Source organism: Paroedura picta, chromosome 14 (assembly GCF_049243985.1).
Source record: "Paroedura picta isolate Pp20150507F chromosome 14, Ppicta_v3.0, whole genome shotgun sequence".
In the NCBI taxonomy this organism is placed as follows: domain Eukaryota; kingdom Metazoa; phylum Chordata; class Lepidosauria; order Squamata; family Gekkonidae; genus Paroedura; species Paroedura picta.
In genome coordinates this window covers 25242862-25269097 of record NC_135382.1, presented here as the reverse complement: position 1 = coordinate 25269097, position 26236 = coordinate 25242862, and the positions used below count along the sequence as shown (strand labels likewise).

General features: G+C 45.1%; 2 protein-coding genes across 5 annotated transcripts in view; one reads left to right on the top strand and one right to left on the bottom strand.

The window, feature by feature from the left end:
• Nucleotides 1-10188, bottom strand: part of LOC143823723 (polycystin-1-like protein 2) — a 45225-nt gene extending 35037 nt beyond the window's left edge. For 2 of the 3 annotated variants that reach the window (XM_077310284.1, XM_077310285.1), the window contains exons 1-8: nucleotides 9688-10186; nucleotides 8698-8862; nucleotides 6028-6213; nucleotides 5278-5388; nucleotides 4867-5014; nucleotides 3963-4192; nucleotides 2788-3192; nucleotides 1153-1242 (exon numbers count right to left, since the gene is read on the bottom strand). In XM_077310284.1, coding sequence (XP_077166399.1) covers nucleotides 1153-1242; nucleotides 2788-3192; nucleotides 3963-4192; nucleotides 4867-5014; nucleotides 5278-5388; nucleotides 6028-6213; nucleotides 8698-8862; nucleotides 9688-9988 — 1636 coding nt within the window. In that variant the 5' untranslated portion in view covers nucleotides 9989-10186. Of the gene's footprint in view, nucleotides 1-1152; nucleotides 1243-2787; nucleotides 3193-3962; nucleotides 4193-4866; nucleotides 5015-5277; nucleotides 5389-6027; nucleotides 6214-8697; nucleotides 8863-9687 lie in introns of all 3 variants that reach the window. The other variant, XM_077310286.1, reaches the window with a different exon arrangement.
• A 3439-nt stretch (nucleotides 10189-13627) lies between these two features.
• Nucleotides 13628-26236, top strand: part of BCO1 (beta-carotene oxygenase 1) — a 35364-nt gene continuing 22755 nt past the window's right edge. Inside the window, exons 1-3 of one of the 2 annotated variants that reach the window (XM_077309615.1) lie at nucleotides 13628-13891; nucleotides 14913-15041; nucleotides 23236-23365. In XM_077309615.1, the coding sequence (XP_077165730.1) occupies nucleotides 13828-13891; nucleotides 14913-15041; nucleotides 23236-23365 (323 nt within the window). In that variant the 5' untranslated portion in view covers nucleotides 13628-13827. Of the gene's footprint in view, nucleotides 13892-14122; nucleotides 14355-14912; nucleotides 15042-23235; nucleotides 23366-26236 lie in introns of those variants that run through there. The other variant, XM_077309614.1, reaches the window with a different exon arrangement.

Sequence of the window (26236 nt, the reverse complement as noted above, 5' to 3'; positions counted from 1 at the left end):
TAGATGGCCTGTATGGCCCCTTCCAACTCTATGATTCTAGGATTCTATAATTTATTGGTCCATTTTCATACATAAATCATGATAGATTTCCCTGAGCTGATTCCAGTCATCTATAGCAGGGGTAGTCAACCTGTGGTCCTCCTGTGGGAGGGGAGGGCCCCAGGGTGGGTGTGTATATAGCTGTTTGCTGGCAGGGGCTCATGGGAATTGTAGTCCATGGACATCTGGAGGACCACAGGTTGACTACCCCTGATCTATAGAAGTAGCTCTCTTAAGGCTGAGGGTTGCATTTGGGGATGAAGGGGACAGAAATCAGTGCCCTGTTGCTGCCTCCTGCCCTCCTCCTCTGCCATCTCTGCCCCAACCCCTTTTCTCTCTTGCAATGCATCATAGCTCAGTATGGCCCCTCTCCCACACTATTTCAGTCATGCCCCAAGTCACTGCTGGGCTATCTGATCATTTTTGTGCTGCAAGTTTGCTTCCCTAGCGGAATGTATTTTGACACTTGCAGTAATTGGGTCAAGTGATTAGTTGTTCTGGGTAAGAAGAGGAAAGTACAATGCCATCAGGAGACCTCCCTTTGCAGAGCCAATGGTTTGCATTCATTGTCCAAGGTGGTCATTTGATATTTCATCACTGGAAAGCAATGATGCCTAATAAACAGGAACATCTTTTGCCTTTTAGAATGGTATAGTCATAGTATCTTGGAGAAGGTAAGAGGAGGGGGTGGAGAAACAGCAAAATATAGCTCTAGGCAGATAGCTGGAAGTTTCTTGCTGGAATTAGCTGAACCTGGAGTTGCAGTCATGAAAGACTACACAAGTTAATCTCTATATGTATATATAGATTGGGGGGGAAATAACATTTAAATCAAAAGGCGTCTTTGGAAAAGGTGTTTCTTTTCATATCATTATCTAACATGGCTAAAAACCTTCACTGAAGCACTTATAGAAGATCTCTGTTGGGAGTTCTACCTGTAGAGTCTACCTGTTGGGAGTTCTACCTACGGAAGCTCAAAGCATCTTCAAATCATCATCAGAATGCAAACAGCTAAAAACACAAAGATAATTTGAATGTCAAGAGGGATGTACCAAACAGCAGGGCCATGGAAAGGAACATCTAAAATAGGAAGATAGCTATGACTGGCATTACCAGAGCTGTTGGACGAGACAATGGCTGTTCCTACGTTAATGCTCATATTCGAGAAAGCATTCGTGGCAAGCACCTTGACTAGAAAAGTACCTGAAAAGAACACAGAACTGATTTTAAATAGGGGTAAATATATACAACTTTTCTACCAGGCCTACGACTGTGGTAACATCACGATGCAAAACCAAAAATGGAACGAAAACCCAACCTTAACAAAGGCAAGAACTCAAAAGTTGAGCTATAAAACAATGTAAAATTGTAACAATTATTTATTAATGTACACCAATATCAGGTTAAAACAAAGTAAAAACTATATAAAAACTATACAGTTAGATCTGTATAGTTTTTACTTTGTTTTTAACCTGATATTGGTGCGCTTTAATAAATAATTGTTAACATTCTATATTGTTTTATAGCTCAACTTTTGAGTTCCTGAGGTAACATCATGAACCTCTGGACTCTCTGTTCAACTCTACCAGGTTGAACCTTATACACAACCCCCTCCTATTCCCATGAAAGATGACACTAAGGGCAATTTTAGAATTTTAACACTTGAGCTTTAAATTTAAGTTAATTAAAGGAATTAATTAAACAAACTTCAGTTGGTCATGTAATGGATGGGGCTGAAGGACAAGAGTTTTCACAGACCATTCATTTACCTGCTACAAGTAGCCTTGACCCCTGTGTGCTCGGTTTGCACACTACAAAATCAACCCATAGCAGCCCTATGCTATTATTTAGGGCTAATTCAGTAGCACACACAAGAATCTTCAATAAATGTATGTTGCATAGGGTTACTGAATGTCCTCTTTTTAGAAGGCTTGTCCTCATTTTTTGGTGTTCCCCCTCTTTTGGGCTCTTTTTTAGAGAATGGATGAAAATGACCTCTTTTGGGTTAGAAAGTTAGGAATACTCGTGGTTAGTAGCAATGATCACACCTAAAACAGTAAGGTAAAAAGGTAAAGATATCCCCTGTGCAAGCACCGGGGATGCCCTCTAGCGTTTTCATGGCAGACTCAATACGGGGTGGTTTGCCAGTGCCTTCCCCAGTCATTACCGTTTACCCCCCAGCAAGCTGGGTACTCATTTCACCGACCTCGGAAGGATGGAAGGCTGAGTCAACCTTGAGCCGGCTGCTGGGATTGAACTCCCAGCCTCATGGACAGACAGCTTCAGACAGCATGTCGCTGCCTTACCACTCTGCGCCACAAGAGGCTCTGGGGCATTTAAAGTGAGATTTGTCACAGTGATCACTTGTTTGAAGTGGTCAGTCAGGAAATATGTTCTCTTTTTTGCTGTGCAAAAATACGGTAACCCTACAGTGGCATCGAAATAGCACAAGGTAAGTGGGAATCATGAGTGGTTTTTCAAGTGGCTGAGTCTCAGAACATTACTTTTCAGTCATTTGACTACCAAATATGCTCCCTGTCTTGCTGAGGCTATGGTTCCACTTCTCAATGCAAGCGGTTACTAGCAAGCAGTAACGTGGTTTCCAAGCATTTTTGACACACACAGAGTTTTACACAACCCTTATTGTATTCTTTTGAATGGTAAAGAAACACCGATATCGTTCATACTCCTGCTTGTAAACATAACCATTCAAGTCAATTATGTGCATGACATTCAATAAGGCAGTACCTTCCAATTTCATTTGAATATTGTAGGTTTTGTTTTCTCCTTCAGGACCATCCTTCAGGTGCAAGAAGGTTTCATTCGATCCAATCAGCTCAAACTTGAGCTTTTCTGGTTTCCCGTGAGGGGCAGAGACCTTGATCTCCAGATATTCTCCTAATTTCACAGAGCTGGAGGTTAGCATGGCTAGAAGACCGATGATCGGTTCGACTAAGTGAATGGTTAGGCCTTCCGAAATTTCTGATTCAGTGGTGTTGCTGGAGGCAATGATTTCAAGACGATGGACCCCCGGTCCAAGCAACTGTTGAGATGTGGTATCCAAAGTCAGATTGTGAGGAACTGTTCCCAATGTGGTGCTGGACTCGGTCAAAGTTTTGTTATCTGCTACCATGGTATAAGTCACTCCACTACCTGAAAAGTAGAAGAATGGTTTTCCATGGGGTACAGACTAGTTCTGCATCCCTTCACTATAAACCCTCTGTCATCCTCACCCTCTCTTTATAGCATTTCCCAAAGTGGGTCTTCTTTTTAAAAATAAGATGTACATTTATAGAGCAGTTTGGGAGATGTGAAAAAGTAAGAGGGTCAAAAGGGGAGACCACAAAAAGGGAGAAGGAGGAACACCTCTAATTTGGCTTCAATTTAGATTTTGGGTGGGTTAAAGAAAAAATTACATGAGAAACTTGTCTTCACATTTCCTATGTCATATCTAGTCCTCCACTCAGTTTTTAGCAAAGGGATAGATAAATAAGAAGAGTTGGTTCTTATATACCGCTTTTCTCTACCAGAAGGAGTCTCCAAGTGGCTTACAACTGCCTTCCCTTTCCTCTCCCCACAACAGACACCCTGTGAGGTGGGTGAGGCTGAGAGAGCCCTGATATCACTGCTCGGTCAGAACTACGTTATCAGGTTACCCAGCTGACTGCATGTGGAGGAGGAGCGGGAAATCAAACCCGGCTCACCAGATTAGAAGTCTGCACTCCTAACCACGACACCAAGCTGGCTCTCTGTGCCAACTAGAGCACCAAGCTGTCAAGTTAACTTCACAAAATCAACTCTTTGGAGAAAGCTTTGGTAGAGGCAGAAGCCCAGGGATTTTTCCTCGCGGATGTCCAAATTATGCTTGGCAACACTGCCTTGCTCAAACTGCTATTGAACGGGGAGAAAATGGCCACTCTGACCTCCATTAAGTGCCACTTGGATCCACAGTGGTTCCTTGTAAAGAGTCCTGCAATGAGAGCCATTCCCAACTTCTGACGTGCTGAAGCAGCCGAGGATAGTGAGTTGGTCCATTTTGTCATGGACGGTTATAAGCGCTTGGGCCGTCACGTGCCATTCACTGGTGGTGCATTCCACAAAGATGGTAAATTCACCCGGAGAGGTGTAGCTGTAGGTGACGTTGCTAGACAAACTTACAAGACAAAACGAATCACGTTACATGCAGAGCAGTCAAGAGCAGTGGAATATGGAAGCACTGAGGACAAGCCCTGACCAATGGACTCTTGGTATGCTTCTATGCAGATTCACCAATCGCCACTTACTAACAAGGATCTTTCCACACATTTAAGGCACCAGACCTGAGTTTGCTTATGCGTTTGTATATGAGAAGCAGTAGAAAAGACCAAGAGTCTAATAGCACTTTATTTGTGAAATTATAGATGGCCACCCAATGGTTTCAAGGCGAAAGATGCTAAGAGGTGGTTTGCTGTTACCAGCCACTGTGCAGCGACTGTAGACCTCCATGTGGGCTTTTCATCCAAGTATTAACCTAGCTGGCCTTGCTTCGCTTCCAAGCTCCATCTAGATCTAGCTACCTTGTGCTATTCAGGTCAAGGGACATAAATGATGGACATCTGAAATAAGGTGCACAACGAGCACTTAAGAAATATTGAAAATTGCAGATCCTCTTTCACTTCCATTAGCCATTTTTTTTCATTTTAGTTATACCTACATTTGAAATAACCAGCTGTGTGTTTGAAAAAACAAACAAACAAACTTTAAGCTATCCTTGATAGGAAACTGCTTTTTTTAAAGGCCAGATAATTGAAGATCTAAGTTTGCTTAATTAAAGACATTTCTGCTTACGTTGGCGGGTAGTAAGGATCGATTGTGTGTCCGTCTCCCATGCTAACGATGCAGGAGAGGTTTCCAGAGTAGGGGGAGAGAAGCCATTTCAACGCAATGGTGACATTCTCGAAAACTAAGCTCGACTCCGTCACAGCCAGCTGCAAACCTGTGAAACGATACACAGAACATCCCCATCAGTGGGCATTTGTGAAAAAGGTCCACAGTTGTTCCCCTGGTTTCATAGATGTATTTCCTGCTTTTCAGACCAATGTCTCTTGATTCAGCTCACCCCAATCAAGAGGGGCAGTCCCTGTCCTGAAAACTTGGACAGGGGAGGATAGATAGATAAAGGGAAAAGGTAGATAAAGGAGATCAGTTTGTCAGTGGCAAGACAAAGCTAAAATGTTTTCCAGTGGCCCTGTGGCTTACCTTCCATGCAGTGGTACTGGATCGACAGGTAGCTTCCCAAACCCGGACAAGGGTCTCCAAAGAAGGTTCCATCAGCTGCCACTTGGCATGCTTGGAGCCCATGACATTGACCTGCAAGAGTTGATTTGACAGTGAATGACTTTGCGATGATTGGGTTACCTTTTGATCATGCCCAGAACTTGTCCCAGCTGAGAATCACCACCCTAAGAAATATTCATGATGAATCTCAGGGTTACTTCAAGTGGCTTATGCTGCCCCGGGAACCAATTCTGGGATGAAAAGTAGGACAAAAGGACCAAGATGAAAACATCTGTCTTGTCTCTTACAAAACCAATCCGGTTGACTACTTTGTTCCATGGAATTTCCTCCTTGTGGTTTGCGTATACTCCTTTTAGATCTCATTAGAGGTCATGCATGATGTTGAAGCTCTCAGGCAAAGCTCTCAAAATTTGCTGATCCTTTGGCAATGCAGATCAAGTATGGTGGACATCAACCAAGAACTGGCTGCCCCAGAGAGGTTGCCAAGGCCAGAGGCACTAGGAACTCTGTGTCTGAGCCAAGGACACACAGCTGAGATGTACTTTCCCAGGAAGTCCAACAATTTGCTGAGTCAATCAGTTGAGATAGAATGTCCACATCTCTCCCCACCCCCTGTTCCATACAGGACCCTTTGGATTTGCTCTCTAAAAATGCCAGAAAACGTATTGGTGGGCGCCATGTTGGGGACTGGTGTGTACATTCATTCATTACCTGCAACTTCATCCTTTACACTGATCCAACTGCATTCTTCTTCCACATCAAACTGTAGCGGAGTTTCCAGCACGCAGTAGTGGGGAGTTTTCCGTCCATAGAAACTGTCCCCGACCTGAATCACATCTCCAGATCCGCACTGTACTGTTGCATTCGAGTTGTCACAAGCCATGCTGTGGCCTGACTCTAAGAGAACAAGGACACTATATTTGGTAAAAGGCTCTTAATTGTTTGCTGCATGTTATTGTTCCATCCAACAGCCTATATTCCCAAAACTCAACATGTATTTTTACCCACAAAATTGGATCCCAAGCCAGGTACCATAATTGAGAAAGCCATCCTAAGAAGAGGTGGTTTTGTACCCTGATTTTCACTACACAAAGGAGTTTCAAAGGAGCTTACAATCACCTTCCCTTCCTCTCCCCACAACAGACAACCTGTGAGGGAGGTGAGGCTGAGAGAGCTTTGACAGGACTGGCCTGTGAAAACAGCTCTAACAGGACTGTGACTAGCCCAAGGTCACTCTGTTGCACATGGAGGAGTGAAGAATCAAACCCAGTTCACCCGATTAGAAGCCACCGCTCTTAACAACTACACCAAGCTGGCCTTCTGTCTGTTATGCCCTTTGATAGCAGGTATACACCTACTGCATTTTGTTCCTGGGGCACATGGGTAGGCGGGCCTTGGTGACATTGGGGCTGGTGGTGCGGCATCCTTATAGAAATGGCCACCCACAAACTGGCCCCCCTCTGGGTGCCCTGACGTTCTGCAGCACCCACTGATGGGCAGCAGCAGAGGGGCTAGCTGCCTCAAGCCATGAGTCGTGCAGCTAAATACGTTGTTGTTTGATAGAAATTATAAGCACCAAACGCACTTCCACAAAGAATCTCCAGGTGGTGTGCAAGTGATCCAGACCATAACCAAGGGAGAAATGTCAAGAATTCATGTTTACTTCCTGATTTCCTGTTAATGAGGTTATTGGCTGACTACATTTTAAAAATATGGCCTGGTTGGAATTTTAATTTGGAGTCAGTCACCTGGAAGGAAAGACTGAGGCTTGGTCCCTTCAGCCATTTTTATTTTCCTTGTGTACTTATGGATTGGTTGCGTGGATTTTGCCTCAGGGATGCTTGAACAGCACCTACCACTCCAGCTGTCGGTTCATGGTACTAAGCAGGAAGCTGATTTTTCATCAAACAGTTGACTGTTGGCAGACAGTTTGGCCAGTTCATCAAGTTCCTTTGCACCCATTCAAACTGTACAGTACAATACATTGCAACTGGCAAATGGTTTACGCATGCACAATCATCTCACACAGCCTGGTCCTACTTTCTCCTTGGCCTTCATGAGGACACAATAAGGGAGCTGCTCCCTATATCTGATTGCATGTAGGAGACAGCATTTTGACAAGGTTAGTTGGGTGTGCAGGAGTAAGAAAGACCGAATGCCACAGCAAACAGAAGTGGAGAAAACTGGTTCTCTTCCTATTGTATCTGCTCATGCCACCCTACTGCCTAGGTTTTTAAAATGGGAAGAGTGTATTTTTCACAGGGTAATAATTTCCATTGTTCTAATGGTCGCTTCCTTTAAATGGCCTGATTAGCAGGTCCAGCATACGGGCCAGCTTAATCGTGTGCTTTCATTTCTTAATGGCTTGATTTAAACCCATCTGTATCCCTAGCAACACGGTCAGATCACAGATAATAAGGCTCTAAATAAGCTTGTAGCATCGTTTGCTGTCCATTGGGCTTCAGTGGCATTTTTCTCTCGCTCTTCCCACCATGGCTAGGCACTCCAGTCGGCAAAAAGAACAAGATCCATGCAGCACCGTTAATTAGGACTGACTAAAGGGACTCAAGACACTGTGCAAGTTTTTGAGCTCACAGAAACTGTTTACCAGGCTGGATATTTATTGATTATTTAAGCAATGAAGGCTTAAAAGCAGAATTTTATAGGCTATGATAAGGTCTAATCTGGTGTGCATCTCCTGCGAGATGCATGTGGGTATAAAGTGCTTCAAGTTGCAGCTGATTTATGACAACTTCATAGGGTTTCCAAGGCAAGAGTCCAACGGAGGTGGGTTGCCTTTGCCTTCCCCCATGTAGTGACCCTGGAACTCTTTGGTGCCTCCCATCCAAATACAACTCTGCCTAGTTTCTGAGATCTGATCAATCAGGGTTATCCAGATAAGTCCTCCTCCCACCCCCCCACCCCCCAGTATGATGGAAGCAGGTAATTAGCTTAGCTTCACTGAGAAGATGTCAGGCCACCACATGTTCTCCGCATCCCATCTTCGTCTTCCAGCTTTTGTTCTTTCACATAAATAAATAAACCACCCAAGTTGACCATTTCCGTACTGGGAACTTTGCTGCCCTGGCTCCCATGTGGGAGCACAAATCTGAGGCGGTCGAGGTTCACCAGACCAAATGCTCCCCCATGCAGGAGTAGGAAGAGGCGAGGCAACCTGCCCCCAGTCGAACTCCAGCCTGCAGCCCAGTGCAAAACCTCCAGTGCAGAAACGGTCCAATGTCTTGAAAAACCATCTCCAGTTCAGCCACAGGCTCAAAAAGAAAACTTGTGTTACAAACATCACCCAAGTATCAGCATTTATGACTTTAGCACATTCATGTGTTTTCTCAAGCGCAGGGAAATGGGTTTGAGATCTCTTACCAAACTCACAGATGAAGTCAAACTCCTGACTGCAGTTCTCCGTGATGGCCCACTCGTAGCCAGAATTCTTCAGGATGTAGCCGCATGCAGAAGTGAGGACTGAGGGTGGTTCTTGGTGCCACTTGCTGTAGGTGATGTTGGAGGTGTCCAGCCAAACCAAGGGACCTGCACAGCAAGGAATGGTCATAGTTGTTGGTTATGGACCACCAAATGTCCATCCTACCATGTAAGGCTGACTAAGCTCTCCTTTCTTTAGTAAGGTTTCTCTAACACACTGCAAAGCAATATTTAATATGTACCAGTATTGTAAAAGCTAAAGCTTACAAATAGTTCACATGTGCTTCCAATCGTAACCTGCTCATGGCAACCCTTCTCATAGGGCTTTCCAGACAGAGATGGTTTTCCATTGCCTTCCTCCAAGTAACTGTTGGGGTTAGGGACTCAGCACGCCTGGACATTGGGGTGAGGGGACTACATCATTCCAAGTGTGCATAGGTGTTATCTCCTTAAAGACAAAATAGGTCTTAACTTGGGAGCTGTGCTCTGGACCTCTCCTCTGTCCCTTTGTCCTCTCACTCTCTGCACATGGCCTTTCATGGAGACGCATGTCTCTCTCCTGAAGAGACAGCGCCCTAAATGTGGATTTGAACAGGTTCCCCCAGATCCTAACTCCACCCCTTAAACCATTACACAAAGCTGGTTCTCATGGCACATGAACACACATGAATCTCTTTTGTAATGAATCAGACCATTGGTTCATCAAGGGTGAGTATTGTCTACTCAGACTGGCAAAAGCCAGGGGACTTTCATAACACCTACTGCCTGGTCCTTTCCACTGGAGATGCCAAAGATTGAACCTGGGACCTTCTGCTTGCAAAGCAGAAGTTCTATCACTGAGCCACAACCCCTCCCAAATGTTCTATATATTCTTGTTTTCCCCATCGACCCCTATCCCAAAACTACACAGAAGAAAGAGACTCTTTTCCCTACCTTCAGTTGTTTCATTCAAAGAGGAACTGTAGGTTATCCCAATCCACCACTCCTTGTCCTCTGGGATTTGTTCCTCCAAGAACTTTTGGGTTTCTTCATTTTCGATAAAGACCAGGTGGCCCCCTCCTCTCTCGCACCAACTCTGGGCACTCGCAAAAGAGCGCTGGAGCCTCACAATCTCATAGCAAGAATGGTTGAAAGCCACTTGGTACTTTGAACAAGGCGTCCCTTCTGTGAGGAGTAAGTCTTCTGGAGTAGAGCAGAGGACAAGAGAAGAAAGGGTTATGATGAGAATCCACATACTTGGTTCAGTGGTTCACTAAATGTGGCATGGCTGGTGATATAGCACACCCAAGCACGGACTTCATGCTACCCCTGCCTGCAGAGATTTTGGGTGTCATCTGACTGTGGCATCTCTTTTTGACACTCCTGTTCTGAATAACGCCAGCAAAAGAACCCTAGGACAGTTTGCTCCTGCTAAACAAAGGTTGTATCTGCGAATATCCAGGGGAGAAAGGGGCTAGATGTCAAGATGTACCAACAAGATAGAAGAAAGGTCATTGTGCAAATGTCCAGCTCCCGGTGGAAATGGTGGGCCTTAATTTATAGCCTCCTGCTTGAATGCCGGAGATTACATTGATGTATACAGTCAACTGCCCTTGTGGTCACCAGAGATAAAGAATCCCTATAAAAGAAGCTATTGTACTTTAGAAGCTGAGCAGTTGACAACAGGAATGAGACATACAGAAAGCTGGTTTGCTAAAACTGACAGCTGGTAATTCTAGAACCATAGCTGAGCACTATGCGTCTCTGTATGCATAATGGCATTATGATTCGAGGCTAGGTACATGTGGCATTGAATGTAGAATGTATGATGTTAAACATATAGCATCCAGTCATTCCCTTCCAAAAAAGGGAATGGGGAAGGAAGGTAGGAATCAAGCCTGGAATGCTTGAAATCCCAAAGCAGTGACACCCTTGCAGATGTTTACAGCTGGAAATTTGCTGGGCTAGAAACAACAGCAGCTACAAGTGGCAGAAGGCTAGAGCAGGGGTAGTCAACCTGTGGTCCTCCAGATGTTTGTGGACTACAATTCCCATGAGCCCCTGCCAGCAAATGCTGGCAGGGGCTCATGGGAATTGTAGTCCACAAACATCTGGAGGACCACAGGTCGACTACCCCTGAGCTAGAGGAAAGTCTCTGTCAGCTCCACTATCTCTTCTCTCTCTCCCATCTAAATGTTGGGATGTTAAATGTTTAAGCAATCCTCCATGATTATCCAAATGTTATAAGTCCCAAGGGATAAATTCCAGACCTGTTTGACAGACACCTTAATTACCCAGAGTTGGGCGGGCCATGGGAATTTGGCCAGTTCTTTGTGAATTTGCTGACTCAGAAGGTTAAATAGACCGAAGTCTATGTTTCATCTGAAGACTAAAGAGGAACATGACAGAGGTTTATAAAACCCTTCACAGCATAGAGGAAGTAGATAGGGAGAACTTTCTCTTCCTCTCCCATCACCCTAGAACTTGCAGGGCACCAACTGAAGTTGATGGGCAGTAGATTCCAGGCAGGCTAATGGAAGCACATTTTTTTTCATTCAAAGAACAGTGTATTTGTGGAACGCCCTGCAATGCATAATATAGATAGCACTGATTGGCTAGTGCCCATGAGATTGCAAGAAAGCTTCCTCTTCGCCAATTCTGGAAGCTGTTTTACATTACAAAAATATGTTGTTGTTGTTGTTAACATGATGTACCAATGGGTTGTCTGTATGTTTCACTGACAAGGAAAACAGCAGCTCCCCAGGGCCAGTTCAGATTTGGCAAGGATTAAGCTCTCAAATGTCACCGTACTGCTAATCCGTTTTGGACCCCTGTACATTAGAAACTCCCAGCACTCATCTGTCTGCCAGTCCCAGTGAAATGGCCCTCGTCTTAATGCTCCACCAGATGCAGCCAATTCTCCCATTGAAATTATTTGAAATGCTAGCAACTGAACTGCAAAAGAAAACCATCTTCACCTTTCCCTTTTATGCCAAACATCTCCCAGCATCTTGGAGCTTAAAATCACCATTTTGATCTTACTTCTCCCTTGCATGGCTTGAACTTATGATGTTTTGGGTTTTGTCCAGATTCCATTTCCTCATGCTGGATGTTTCTTATTCAAACAGACTAGGTTTTTTTCAATATAATGGATGCAACTGTAAATCGGCACCTCACATTATATGTATGGTCCACAAATACATTCCATGCATTGCACATTGTACATGTGGGTGTCCTGCATAGTGCAGGGTGTTGGATTATGACCCAGGAGGTCCCTTCCAACTCTATAGTTCTATGATTAGGTCAACTGCATCTTAAAAACCTTAAATGGTGTATACCCATTTACAAAACTAACACCAAAAAGTGAAGCTATTGGCAAAACATGTAAACAGTCAAAGAGAAGACTGAATCCAGTGGAGAGCAGGAATCCCTTTCCTTACTGCCTCTTTGTTACCCCCACCTGCTCACTCTAATAGCCCCCCACCCTGGTCTGTGGCAAGGCATCTCCACAAGGGCTTTTGCCCTCTCCTAAGAACTGGACACTGGGAGGCTCACCCAGTGTCTAAACAAGGATCGTAAACCCTGCTGCAGATTCCTTCCACATACAAAACCCTTCTTCTACACACTCTGTAAAAGACATGGCCTCTGGTGTTATTGGAGGCTGCCGTGGCAACCCGATACGTCACTCGAGACCTCATGAAATCTTCTCACAAGATCCTGATCCTCAAAAAAATAAATTGTGCATATCTCCTCTCCCTGCTTTGAATTTTAATTGTGAGCTGACAAGGCCACAATGTGCAGATTTTTAAAATCACAGCTGGATATTAAGTAGATTGATATACATAAGAAACAAGCTAGGAAATATCCTCGGGGCCAAGCTTGAGAGGGAGGAGGACACGTGTTGAATTTGTTGATTAATGTCTATTAAGTATATTGCTACTTTATTGGAGGCAGAGGCCAAGTCTACACAGCAGAGATTTAGCAGCGATGCTTCGAGCTTATTCATCTTGACACAAGATAACAGTCCATCAATATACCTTCAATAAAGATATCCTCTGAATTTATTGGTTTTGCTGTTGTATATTTTTTTAGCTAGCGATCCATAGTCCAGGTATGCAGGTTGTCGATACTATCAATTTTACTCTGAACGGTCGTGTAATTTGACGTGCACTTAATTGTGCAATGCAATATTGAACTTGATCAACAGCCACTTTTAAAAACGATTTATCTGCTTCTTCTTCAGAAGGCAATCCTTGCCTAGATAGCTAATGGGTCCAAAGGCAACTGAACAACTGAGGTTTATGGTTAGTGGTAATAAATATGACCAGAGATTAATGCAGGTATTTTTTTTTCCAGTAAAGAAGATGATGATAAGGATAGCAGGACAAAGAAGCCAGGTCTTTTGTACAATGGCCAGAGAACAATGACATGAGCTTCTGCCCAAATCTGTGTATATTTCTATGCCCGTTCTTACAATGAAATGGAGGGTCACTTATTGAAGTTTCTCAACTTTTTGACCATTGAGAACCCCCTGACACATTCTTCAGGCTTCAAGAAACTCCAGAAGTGGCCCAATGGTGCAGAACATGGTTGGGAATTATAGTTGTGGACACGCCCAACTGGGGACCCCCTCTTCCCAGCCTATCAATGGCCATGGGGGGGCGTCGACATGCCCATATATGGTCATATCACTCAATAAATAGTTAACTAATTTTAAAAATGTATCAAAAATTAATTAACTCCAACCCGCTCTGGAAACTCTTCCAGGGCTGCCCAGAAACTCCTGGTTGAGAAAAAAACTGCTCTATTGGTTCAGGGATCTCCTTTCCTAGGCTGCTTCCTAGCGCCAAGTAGGGTCATTTTGACCGGGAGGTAACCTAATCAGCAGGAAGGAGGGAGAGGCGATAAACCTTCAGCCGCCAGCAGCTGGCGGCCGGCCTCCGATCCTTTCTTACCCAGCAAAGATAAATCCAGCCCAAAGTGAAACCAGACCCTTTCCCGGCCTGTGCGTGAGAGAGAGAGAGAGAGAGAGAGAGAGAGGAGAGCTCTTCGCTCAGCATCGCCGAGACAGACAGCCCAGAGGCCGGAGAGAGAATGGACAAAATCTTCGGCAGAACCATCCGGGAACATCCGGAGCCCATCCGGGCAGAAGTGCGCGGTGAGTGAACTCGCTCCGGAACGATCCAGATGCATCGCACATGCAGATGCATTTTGAATGCATTTTGAATGCACTTTGAATGCATTCAGCATATGCTGATCGCCTGTCCGCCACGAAGCAGTAGTTTCCGCTGTGGACTACAGCAAACAGTCCTTCCCCGGAAACAAACAGACGGCAGACGTTTCCAAACCGCTTCTCGAACTCGGGTTTTATGCTAGTTGGGGAGCATTTCCCCTCCAACCTCGGAGAGATTCCGCTTGTCCTTCGTATTGAAACTGACCAGGGAACGGTTTTGTTTCTGCCGCTCCCGGTCTGCCTGTTTCCTACTTAAGGGGGTTTACTCCTGGGCTCCGCGAGATTTACTTCCCCGAGGGCTAGGAGGACGCGTGGATGGTCCGGAATGGAGCGGCCTGCCGTCGGATTGCCGTCCGTTCCACGGTGGGGTGGAAAGAACCACAAACCAGTAAGAGCTGCCCAGCAGGGAAATTTTGCTGGGTTCGTTATATCCATCGACGAGAGCTCTGCATTTCCAGGAGTGCGGGAAGGCGAGGAAGCTTTCATTTATAGCAGGGGTAGTCAAACTGCGGCCCTCCAGATGTTTATGGAGTACAATTCCCATGAGCCCCTGCCAGTGAATGCTGGCAGGGGCTCATGGGAATTGTAGTCCATGGACATCTGGAGGGCTGCAGTTTGACTACCCCTGAATTATAGGCTGGGCGTAATCTGTGAAGAGTGAGGTGTTTAGATTAAGGCTCTTGGGTATTTAATTGGGGCTACCCATTGCCTGGAGGAGAAGGGGAAAATGTCCATGTAATAGAGTTTTAATGAGATCTTATTGCCTATCTTATTTAAGGAGATGATATCATTTATCTCACTCACTCCATTTGGCCTTCCGAATATTGCCTTTAATGCCTTGCAAAATTCAGTGCTATATTGCATTGACTGGGGGCCAGTTTAGGGCCACTTGAAGAAAAAGTTATTTGGATCTAATGTCCTAATATAGCATTTCCCCTTTTTACAGGCGAGATACCAAGCTGGATGGAAGGGGTTCTTATTCGCAATGGTCCAGGCATGCATAAAATCGGGGATACCGAATACAGTCACTGGTTCGACGGCTTGGCTTTGTTGCACAGTTTCACCATAAAGAACGGTAGGTTTGTTCATCAGGGCTGCAGGGGTAGCTATGTTCATCCGCTGAGCAGCAAAACAGAAGTCCTGACATTCGAAAGGGAAGCAGGAGGGCTCTACTGCCCACCAACTGGGACTGCTGGGTATCTGGTGTGAGACACACACAATTCTTGCAATAGCTACGACAAGAAAAGGGCTGAGTCTAACAGCACAGCTGGGTTGAGTTTAATTTGGGCTGGCAGCCAGCCGATCTAAATGGAACTGCGATCAAAGGCAGCATGACTTTCCTTCTCCACAGGAGGGAGACAGAGGACAGGAAATGGCTGTCCCCATAACTGTCCTGCCTGTAAACTTGTAGGCCTTGGTCTGCAGTGTCCCCTTTTGGAGGTAGGATGCAGGACACGGAGGGCCAACAGGACAATAATCTTTCTTTTAAAAATGTAGATTCAAATGAGTAGCTGTGGTGGTCTGAAGTAGCACAATAAAATCAGAGTCTAGTGGCACCTTTAAACTCCATGAACTCTATACACTGTCAGACAGAATTTAGCTACAGATTTAGTAACTCCTGGAAATTCATCAGACAACAGTTCATTAACTATGTTCTTTAATACAGTAGGGACCAGCTTTAAGCTTGTTCCCTATTGCTATAAATATGACCCTGCTATGTAATTCCTGCCTCATTTGAGATGTCGTGTTAATGAACATGCTTTATTTCAGCTCTGTTTTCACTTGGAAGAGAGACCACCAAGGAAGGTTCTGCAGAGTAAGGCAGTGGCAAGCAACCTCAGTTTCTCACTTGCCTTGAAATCCCCTTTCAGAGCTGGCCATAAGCCGGCAGGATTTTTGTACCCTCCTTTTTTGTACCCTTTTTACTAACTGAAGAAGTCTCAAAATGGCTTACAATGGGCTATCCTTCCTTTCTCCACCACAGACACCCTGTGAGGTAGGTGAGGCTGAGAGACCTCTGAGAGAACTGTGGTGGGCTCAAGGTCATCCCGCTGGCTGCATATGGAGGAGAAGTAGGGAATCAAGCCCAGTTCTGCAGATTAGAAGCCACTGCTCTTAACCACTGCACCAAGCTGCCGTTATACCAAGCTGCAACTTGGTGACACACACAGGCACACTGAAACAAATGCTAGGACTTTAAGGATAGTGGTGATAAAAATACATGAAAAGCTTTTCATTTTCTACATCAGCTGTTGCTTCTCCCCCCTCCTATACTTAGAGTATTTTACTCATTTAGGATATTTTAAGCATATTTTCTGGCTTGCTTTCCCCCCAAAACTGAAAGTAAAGTGGTGCTGTGCATGATTTTAAAGTCTCCTGTGTTTCTCTAATTGCGGCTGCTAAATTCTTAACTCCATTCCACCAGCAGGCCTGTTCAGGCAGCCAGCAATCCTACAGAGCCACAAAGAAGCAGGTTTGTGCTGGAGATTTCTTGTATTCCTGCTTGCATTCAAGCTAAAACCTGGTAGAACCCTGGTAGAACTTATTACAATTCCACAGGGCCCGTAAAAGTGAGTCGTTCCACCAAGCTTTCGGCTGATGGTAGGTGCCTTCTGCTGTTGGCCTCCTAATCTACCTGACTCCTCAAGCGATTCACTCATAGACTGTCAGTGTCATCTTTTTAGATTAAGATGCAATTGTGGGTTTTTTTAAAAACAATTTTACATTAATATTTATACTTGTTTGTTATTGCCAGCCACCCTGAGCCCTCTGCACGATGGGTGGCTTCTAAATTGAATTTCTAAATATGATCAATCAATAAATTCAAGGTGCTCTGTAGATACACCTGATGGGTCACAGTGAAGACTGATCCCAGAATGGCGTTCTTGCCTAGAATACCACTTGACAACGTTACAATGGCCTGCCCTGGGTCCTGCATGCCATCTTTCTGACTCCCAGGATAGATTTGCACAGGCACATTTGCTTTGTGTGATGTTTCCAGCACCAAATGATGACCTAGGAGGTCAAAGACGTCCTTGCCATAGATCAGTGGTTCTCAACATTCCTGCTACCGCGATCCCTGCCACGGTGGCGTGGTGACCCAAAGGGGGTCGTAGGGTTGCCTGGCGATCATGGAATCCTGAGGCAGCCAGCCTCGGCCTTCCATGGTTGCCAGGCAACCCTACAACCCCCTTTGGGTCACTGCCACCTCCGCAACGTCCCTGAAAGGGTCGTTTGACCCCCCAAGTTGAGAACCGCTGACATAGATGGAATTCCCACATTTTCCAAAGTTATCTCAGACATTATCCGAAATTATCTCAGACATAACCGAGAGCCAGCTCCATGTAGTGGTTACGAGCAGCGGCTTCTAATCTGGAAAGCCAGATTTGGTTCCCCGCTCCTCCTCCTCATGCAACCAGCTAGGTGCCCTTGGGCTGTTCACAGTCCTGTTAGAGCTGTTATTACAGAGCACTTCTGTCGGTGCTCTCTCACACCTACCTCCTTCACAGGGTGTCTGTCATGGGGAAAGAAAGGGAAGGCAATTGTAAGCCATTTTGAGACTCGTTCGGGTAGTAAAAAGCAGGGTATAAAAACCAACTTCTTTTTCTATTTTAAAACTCTTTTCTAACACCATATTACAAATGAATCAACTTTCTTCTTGTCAACTTTCTTCATCATTGCGGTCATCAGACGGTGGATATATTTATTTAGTATATGTTGTCCTATCCTTCTTCCAAGGAGTATACCATTTGCTCTTCCCTCCATCTTACACACAACAACCCTGTGAGGTAGGGTAGACTAAGAGAAATAGTGCCAGAGTCACCCAGCAAACTTCACTAGCATAATGGGGATTTGAACTTGGATCTCTCAAATCTAATCTAACACTGTAAGCCAGCCTTTCTTAACTTTTTTTTTTACCATTGAGGACCCCCTGAAACTTTCTTCAGGCTTTGAGACACCCCAGAAGTGGCGCGATCATATAGAATATTATTGGGAAGCAGAGCTGTGGACACGCCCACCTAGGGCTCCTCCCCTTCCTCTTACAGGTGCATCATTGGCCATTTGGGGAGGAGGAGGAGGCTGCTCTAACCACTACACCAAACTGCATGTTACATGTGTGAACCTGCCAAACACAATGTTGACAGAAATGCAAAACAATTTTATTGACTGACTGACTGATTTATTTTATTTATTTATTTATTTATTTATTTATTTATTTGATTTGTATGACCGCCGCTCTCGGAAACCGGCTCGCGGCGGTTCACAATGTTTTAATACAAATACAATATATTAACCATTAAAATTCCCCATTAAAACCCCATTAAAATAATGACTGAGTCACAATGATGGCGATTAAAAAACTATTCTCGTACAGGCCCACTGGATGAGCAGAAGGGAACGGATGGATAATTGGGCATAGGGTGGAACAATCTGGGGAACCAGGTCAGTCTAGTACTGGCCTCCCCCCTCCGGGGAGAGGGGTCCGATCTTAGCCCCGGGCCATCACCCGGCCTTAGACAAACGCCTGGCGGAAGAGCTCCGTTTTGCAGGCTCTGCGGAACTCAGAGAGCCTCTTTTTCTTGCCCTGTGGAGACCCAAAGTGGTTCACAACATTGTTCCTCCCTTACCACACCCCTGTGAGGTAGGTTAAAGGGTGACTGGCGCAGTAGTGGAATAGCAATTTGAACCTGGGTCTCCTAGATCCTAGCTGGACACTCCAACCACTGCACCACACGGGCCCAGCTTGTGGGGGCCGACATGAGTGAGCCAGCCTGTCACAATGCTACAACTCAGCACGGTATCAAGTTTTCCGTCATCGCATCAGACCAGCATAGCAGTTGATGTGTCCCCTCTTAAGCATTTATGTAGCGGCAAATGACAGGCCAGCCTGCGACGACAGGGCTGTGTGAGTCTTGAAGTTGGAGGCTTCAGCAAAGCAGACAGCCAGAACAATCTGCTTTTCGTTGAGACAGTGTGTCATCCGGCAGGATTCCCATACATCTCTGCCAAAGCCGAGCACAAAACCAGGCTGCTGTGATCTGGCCGCTGGGGAAACAGGTTTCGGATAAGTGTGCGTTCATTAAGATGACTCGCAGTCAGGTGATGGCAGCACCTTGGCTCAGCTAGCAACAAAAAGCTCATGTGCTCCTTGTGTCTGCCTTCCCACGTCCCTTCTTATCTGAATGTTGTCCTTCATCGTAACACCTGGAGGGTGTCACATAATGCTTTCGTCTCAAGGTGTTTTCCACACATGGTTCTGGCTGGTGTACCTTAGATGCAATCCTCCTTCACGTTTTTCCCTTCCTTTGTCTCCTCAGTTTTAATAACAGGCCCCATATTCACATAGTCAACTGACTATCAACAATACACACACATATATATAATAAAGAAGAGTCGAATTTAAAATTCTACAATCTAAAATAGATTTGTAGGTGTTCCTAATGTAGCCTTTCTAGAAAGAGGCATCCGTCAGATGGTCATTTCCTCAGAAAGCCCTTTCCTGGGACCTTCTGGGGGGGGATGTAACTTGGACCCCCTAAAGCTAATCCTTACCAAACTTGGAAGGCAGGTAGAAGAGAGTCCATTGGAGATTCCCTGTGAATTTGGCATCTCTAACATGCTGGGGGAGCGGTTCTAGTGACCTACGAAACTCATGAACTAAAGTAAATTGTTCGGCTGCTAAAAGCTCATGATCCGTGGTTTGTGAACCAGGCACGCCACGATCCACAAACCAAACTGCATTTTCCCAGCTCATGCCCGTCCCTAGCTGGGTGTTTTCAAACCATGTCCTACTATGACGAAGTGAGCTATTTTAGAATGGGTGTCCCCTTCACACCTAAGGGTGATGCTTCCTGGCATCTTCTGAAGGAGTTTCTAGAGGCATTTTAGCTTTTTGCTTTGAAGAAGGAGGAAGTGAGCACCAGGAAACAATCAGTGGGCAAGAAGGTGCCCATGTGAACCACATTGGGGATCACTGTTTTTCGGTAGACTCAGGAAACAACAGTCTGGAGATGAAATCTCCAGGTTGGGAAATGCCTGGCGACTGGTGGAGGGTACACAGCAGGGAAGTAATGCTATAGAGTCCATACTGCGATTTCATCTAGGAAAACTGGTATGAAAGTATGACAGACTCCTATACACTTCCCCACTTCGAGGTGAAATTTTCCCTCCCCCAAAAATGTTCCCTCACAGACTGCCTGAATTGGGAGTATAGCCTCACTGCCCAAATTCTCACTGCCAAATATCTGCCCCAGGTCTCCAGACACTATGTGGATTAGCTGTCAGTAAAACCACAGTTCTCCAACTACAGTCTTAATCTTACGCTCTACTATCCTCAGTGCAGATGGTCAGCTAAGCCCAGACACAGAGGTTCTGTGAGAATCAGACTTGGATCAGCTCCATCTCAGCTGTTTCTGGCCAATCAGAGTGCTCAGGGCAGCCTGTTGTTCTGGCTGTCTCTGCCTAGTGAAGATGTTTAACTCTTCACTTACTGTTGCTGTTACTTCAGCACTTAGAACCTGACTTTCAAAGAGCTGTCCATCACAGGAGGTCAGTTGTAGTCCTGAAAGGACTATAGGCCCCACCTGGAGGCTGTCAACCCTAGGAAGAAAGAACATGATTGTTATTCACATGGGACACTCTCTTCTATACACCATACCCTCATCTGACTCCAATAAGAGCTTTGTTATTATGAATGGAGTGAGAATTCTGAACAGTTTGACCTCATTCGTGCAGGCAGGCCTCAAAGGAACAAGAAGGAGCCAGTGTGATGTTGCAGGTGCCTCCAGGCTCGCAGGGTGTGGTCTTCAGAGGAGGCAGTTGATTACTGTTCTGGGAGCCCAATGTTGCCTTTCACCAAGGATTCCAGCCTCCTTTCTCCCACATCCTTATTATTGCCAATGGGACTATTATCATTCCTTGCATATTGATGTGTCATTCCTTCATTCCTTTTGCTATTGCACTATTGGCGTGAAAATGATTACTACCATTTCTGCCAGTGATACCTATGAAGCTTTTAAATGCTCCATTAGATCATTGGTCTATCAAAGGCAGAGTCTGCATTGGGCTTTCTATCCACTCCCAGTCCGAATAAATCCTTCCTGTCTACACTGAATTAGATTTCCATTTTGATTTTCGGTGCCTTAAATTTTCCCTCTGCAACATGCATGATAGATCCACGGTGACCCTACCTTTCCCTAGCGATATCCAGGAGCGGATATAACTCACTATAATTGATCAAGCCACTTTGAGGGCTTCCAGAATTAACGTGTAGATCTGCATTTTGCCAGATTAACACCTTCCCTCCTGAGATAGAGAAGAAGTCTGTCCCTGATTGGCTGGGCATCATTTCAAAGACTTCCTGGTTCCCGATTGCAAGACTTTCCTCCCAAGATTTATTTTTGTCCTCCTTTTGGAATCTGTTTTAGAATAAGGTGACCAGATTTTAACATTGGTAAAACTGGACACCATTGACCGGAGGGTTCTTGATTAAAAATTTGGTCTATATGGAGCAACAAAAAGTTTCATAGAATGCAAAAATAGTGTTGTAATATATATTTTTTAATTTCAACATAAGTACAATTTGCCAGGTACCCCCAGATGTCCCTCCAAAAGTGGGACAATCTGGTCATCTTATTTTAGAGTGACTGTGCTCCAGAATCCCACACTTTTCTCAACAGAGATTTGGCTCATTCTGTGAGGCTACTGCTGGCTCGGCTCAACTCCCCCCACCGCTGCTCGTAAGAAAGAGACAAGCATCCTCGTGCTGCACTTGGCTTCTCCACTGGCAGTCAAAAGAGAAGAAAGCACATTCTTTTAACGGACTTCACACATCCCATCCATTCGTGCTGCCAGTAGAAATGTCGTATAGAAAATACTAAGCCTTTAAAAAATGAATCAGAGATGCTGCTATGACCCCCCCCCCCATTTTTTTCTAAGGGAAATATTAGCTTTTTAATCTTACGTTCTACTTTAAATTATTAGATTTTTATTTTTAGAATTTTATTTGTGTGATTTTACTTAGGCTGTGATCCAGCCTGAGTCTGTTATGAAAGGGCAGAATAAAGGTTTAGAAGAAGAGGAGGAGAAGGAGGAGTTGGTTCTTATATGCCCCCTTTTCTCTACCAAAAGGAGTCTCAAAGTGGCTTACAATCACCTTCCCTTTCCTCTCCCCACAACAGACACCCTGTGAGGTAGGTAGGGCTGAGAGAGCTCTGACAAGACTGCTTGGTTAGAACAGCAAAATCATGACTGTGACTAGCCCAAGGTCAACCAGCTGGCTGCAATGTTGAGGAGCGGGGAATCAAACCGGTCTTGCCAGATTAGAAGCCGCTGCTCTTAAGCACTACACCAAGTGGGCTGTCATACATGCATAAACAGAAAGGGAAAAAATGACAGAATGGAAGGGGGGGGATTATTCATGTTTGTATTCATATAAAAGTAATAAAGGGAGACCAATATACACTTCATATTTTTACCAACCATATTAACACCAGGGCCCCACTAAATACAGGATACCCCCAATGCTAAGTTTGCTGTGAGCCCAACATCTTGGGCCCCTTCCACATTCCCGTTCTAAACCAGATGTTATCTGTTGTCGGTCTGGTTCTGAGTCAAGTGATGCAGGGACGGGGATTTCATACAGCTCATTTCATTCCAGTAATGAGCCATCTCTGAAGCAATCTGACCCAGTTTCAAACAGTACTCTACCCTTTCCTCCACACAATGGAAGTTTTTAAAAAAGCTTTTTAATGTTCTACGTTGAGCACTCTTGTGCTGGACCCATCTAGCACTTCATTGCAACAGGGAGCACCATGAAAAGTGTCACAACCTCAGTGTTTCTCAGTGGGGCCAAGGCATCTTAATAGTACAAATTTGATTCATAAGGTTTGCAATGCAGAGTTCTGCCCACAGGCCTTTAATTAGCCTTGCAATTCTCCTTCCCACCGCTTCATTTTACTGTAGAGTTCTCGGATGCTACATTTTCCAACAGGGGTTTGATATTGTTTGTTTTAAATTGTGTTAGATTGTGTATTCATTATCCCTACTGCTTTTAATATATTGAACTGGATCTTATTTTGGTATAAGCCACCTCAGGTCTTGCTTGTCGAGGGAATGGTGGGGTATACATTTGATAGAACGATAAATCTTTAAGTGGGAGTAGATGGTTTCATTTCAATTATAGTAAAGTTTGGAGGAGGAGAATTTACCACTGCATTGTTCACAGCAATGAACTAAGATATTGCGCTTTTTGTATTCTTCACCGGCAGGGGACGTTTTCTATCGGAGCAAATACCTCCGCAGCGACACTTACAAACACAACATCGAAGCCAACAGAATCGTGGTATCGGAATTTGGAACAATGGCTTATCCAGACCCGTGTAAAAACATATTCGCTAAGTAAGCAGCGTTGGCATGTTCTCCCAAGCGCCCAAGCCTTGCCAAGATGCTTTTTGTGTATCATTTGCTTCTTCTCTTCTTTTCCTGGCATCTTTCCTCCTGCATTAGAGTCTAAGCCTATGGGCAGGGACTGGGGACCCAAAATCCTTACCATCTGGGAGACCCAGAACTGGATGTTTCACCAGAGGGGAGGAGATGCATTACGTTAGAAGAGCAAAGGAGCCTTAATCTGTCCTTCCCCAGACTATTTCCCCCTAAATATCACCCTGCCAAGCTAAGATTGTTGCAAGGAGAGACAGGTACACTGTTAACTCTGGTCTTACTACCTACTACTACTACTACTAGTAGTAGTAGTAGTAGTAGTAGTAGTACCTCCTTCTAATACCACATTGACGCAGGAGGATTTCTACTGGCATCCAGGAGATTAGACTCCTTCCCTTTCCGGTGTCATGGATCTGATGCAGTTTCTCACCCTGTCATAAACTGGGATGCTGGATCCTCCTCACTGAGGAGAGTACCTGAAGACTCAGAGGAGGAGGGCAAGGTCCTGGAACAGACCCAGGAGACAGTTCTCAACTCATGGCAAGAAACCTGATAAGCCAGCTCACCTCGTTCAGGGCGGGAGATAGCTCTGCTCTCCTTACCAGCTTGGAACCCCCTGCCCCAAAAACTAGTCATATCTCCAGAGGACTGGTTTCAAGACCCAAGCGGCCATCCATGAAGAGATAGAGCTGGGTGCCATCCGCATAGTGATGACAACCTAGCCCAAAACCTTGGACCAGTTGGGCCAGAGGGTGCATAAAGAAGTTTAAAAGGGTGGTGGAGAGGACCACCCCTTGTGGAACTCCACATGGGAGTTGTTAATGTCATGTGACAGAGAAGCTCGAGGCTCAGGAGAACACTGTTTAGATACTGAAAGGTGTGCAGATCTGTGGAATGTCACACGAAAGACAGGTTTCCTCCTTCCATTTCCCTATGCCCAAGTTTTGGAAACTGGTGATGCTGCAGTTGTGGAACATACACCCCAGGGAGGCCAGCCAGGCTGCTTCTTTACCTAGCTTTAGGCTGCAATTGAAAATGTTTCTGTTTACCCAAGTCTTTGGCAGCTGGTCCTTTTGTGATGTTGAACAATGCAATATTCCAGCTTGGTGTAGTGCTCAGGAGTTTGGACTTCTAATCTGGTGAGCCGAGTTTGATTCCCTGCTCTCCCATATGCAGCCAGCTGGGTGACCTTGGGCTCGCTACAGCACTGATGAAGCTGTTCTGACTGAGCAGTGATATCAGGGCTCTCTCAGCCTCACCTACCTCACAGGATGTCTGTTGTGGGGTGAGGAAAGGGAAGGTGTCTGGAAGCTGCTTTGAGACTCCTTCTGGTAGAGTAAAGTGGCATATAAGAGCCAACTCTTCTTCTTCTTCTCTCTTACTTCTTGGTAGACTTGCATAGCCTTACCTGCTGCTTAATGAACCGTGCATCAAGTTGATGACAAGAATCAATCGTGCAAAACGACAACAAAAAGCTTTCGAAGAAATACAATGCAGGTGTTTTAATTGGAAACCTAAGGGTTCTTTCAGGTCTGAAATGGACTGCACCTGAAGCTGTTGAGGACCTAGTTGAGTCACCTTCACCACCACTGATTTTGGAGAAGTGGTGCTTTTCAGGCCTTAGGAAAATCCCAGTGACATGTTCCCCTATTCACACTCCCCGTTGTGTTTCACGCTTATCCGGCCTCTGATACTTTGTGCTAGGGTCACAATAGTAATAAGAGGAAACACTTGCGTTGTTGTGCAGAAATAATCTGCATACAATCGTAGCAGGGAGTAGGAAATTGTGTAATATAAATATGCAACGAGAATGGGTGCCAAATCTTCCAGCCATTCCAGAGGGTGTGGATTAATATTGCCAAGCATTGTTGTTTGTGCGTGGAAATGCAATACTAAGTTACCCAAGTCTTACGATTTCCATGCCAGGTGCAAATCTGGCTTATAAGGCAATACGGTGTGTTGTCTACGGAGCCTTCTGTAAACAGTGCTAAGAAGAAGAAAAACAAGCCGAGCCTGGTGCATTGAACAGGTGCTCTCATCCCCATCATCCTGTGATCCCCAAATGCCTTCGTTTCAAAGTGCAGCTTAAAGGGTAGGAGTTTCCACTGGAGCAGGGGTCCTCAACCATGCTGAACCTCTGGCCCTTCTTGGAATTTTGACAAAGGATAGAGGAGGACACCGCAAAATGCCTGCCATGGGGGGAGAGACCAATCACAAAATGGCTGCCATGGAGAGCAGTCACAAAACATGGGAGGGTCACATGGGAGGCCCCAAGCCAAGGACCCTACAGCAATGAAGGAAACTGTTTACAAATGGGTGTTCTGTGAAGACCCCAAAGAGATGCCTTCTAGACTCCTCTGAAGCAATTCCTACTCCTCTGAGGATAAGGAAAGTCAAGACTGACTCTTTGCTTTGAGGAAGAAGTGGTTTGCAGAAGAAAGAAGTAGGTACCAATATACAATGGGGGTACCAATGTGCCTGTAAGTGTCACATTGGGGATCACTATCCAAGACATGCTAGTTTTTCTTCCAGTAAGTAATAATGTCTAGAGCCATTGAGTGAATGATTATCATCACTGCTATGAGAAGGTCGCAGAACACAGAAACTAGGAGAGTAAGCAGTGATCCAGAGATCCGAGATTCAAATGTTGCCTGTGCCTTTAAAACTACTACTACTAGTAGTAGTAGTAGTGGTAGTAGTGGTAGTAGTAGTGGTGGTAGTAGTGGTTGTAGTAGTAGTAGTAGTAGTAGTAGTAGTGGTGGTGGTGGTTGTAGTAGTAGTGGTAGTAGTGGTTGTAGTAGTGGTTGTAGTAATAGGAGAAGCAGAAGC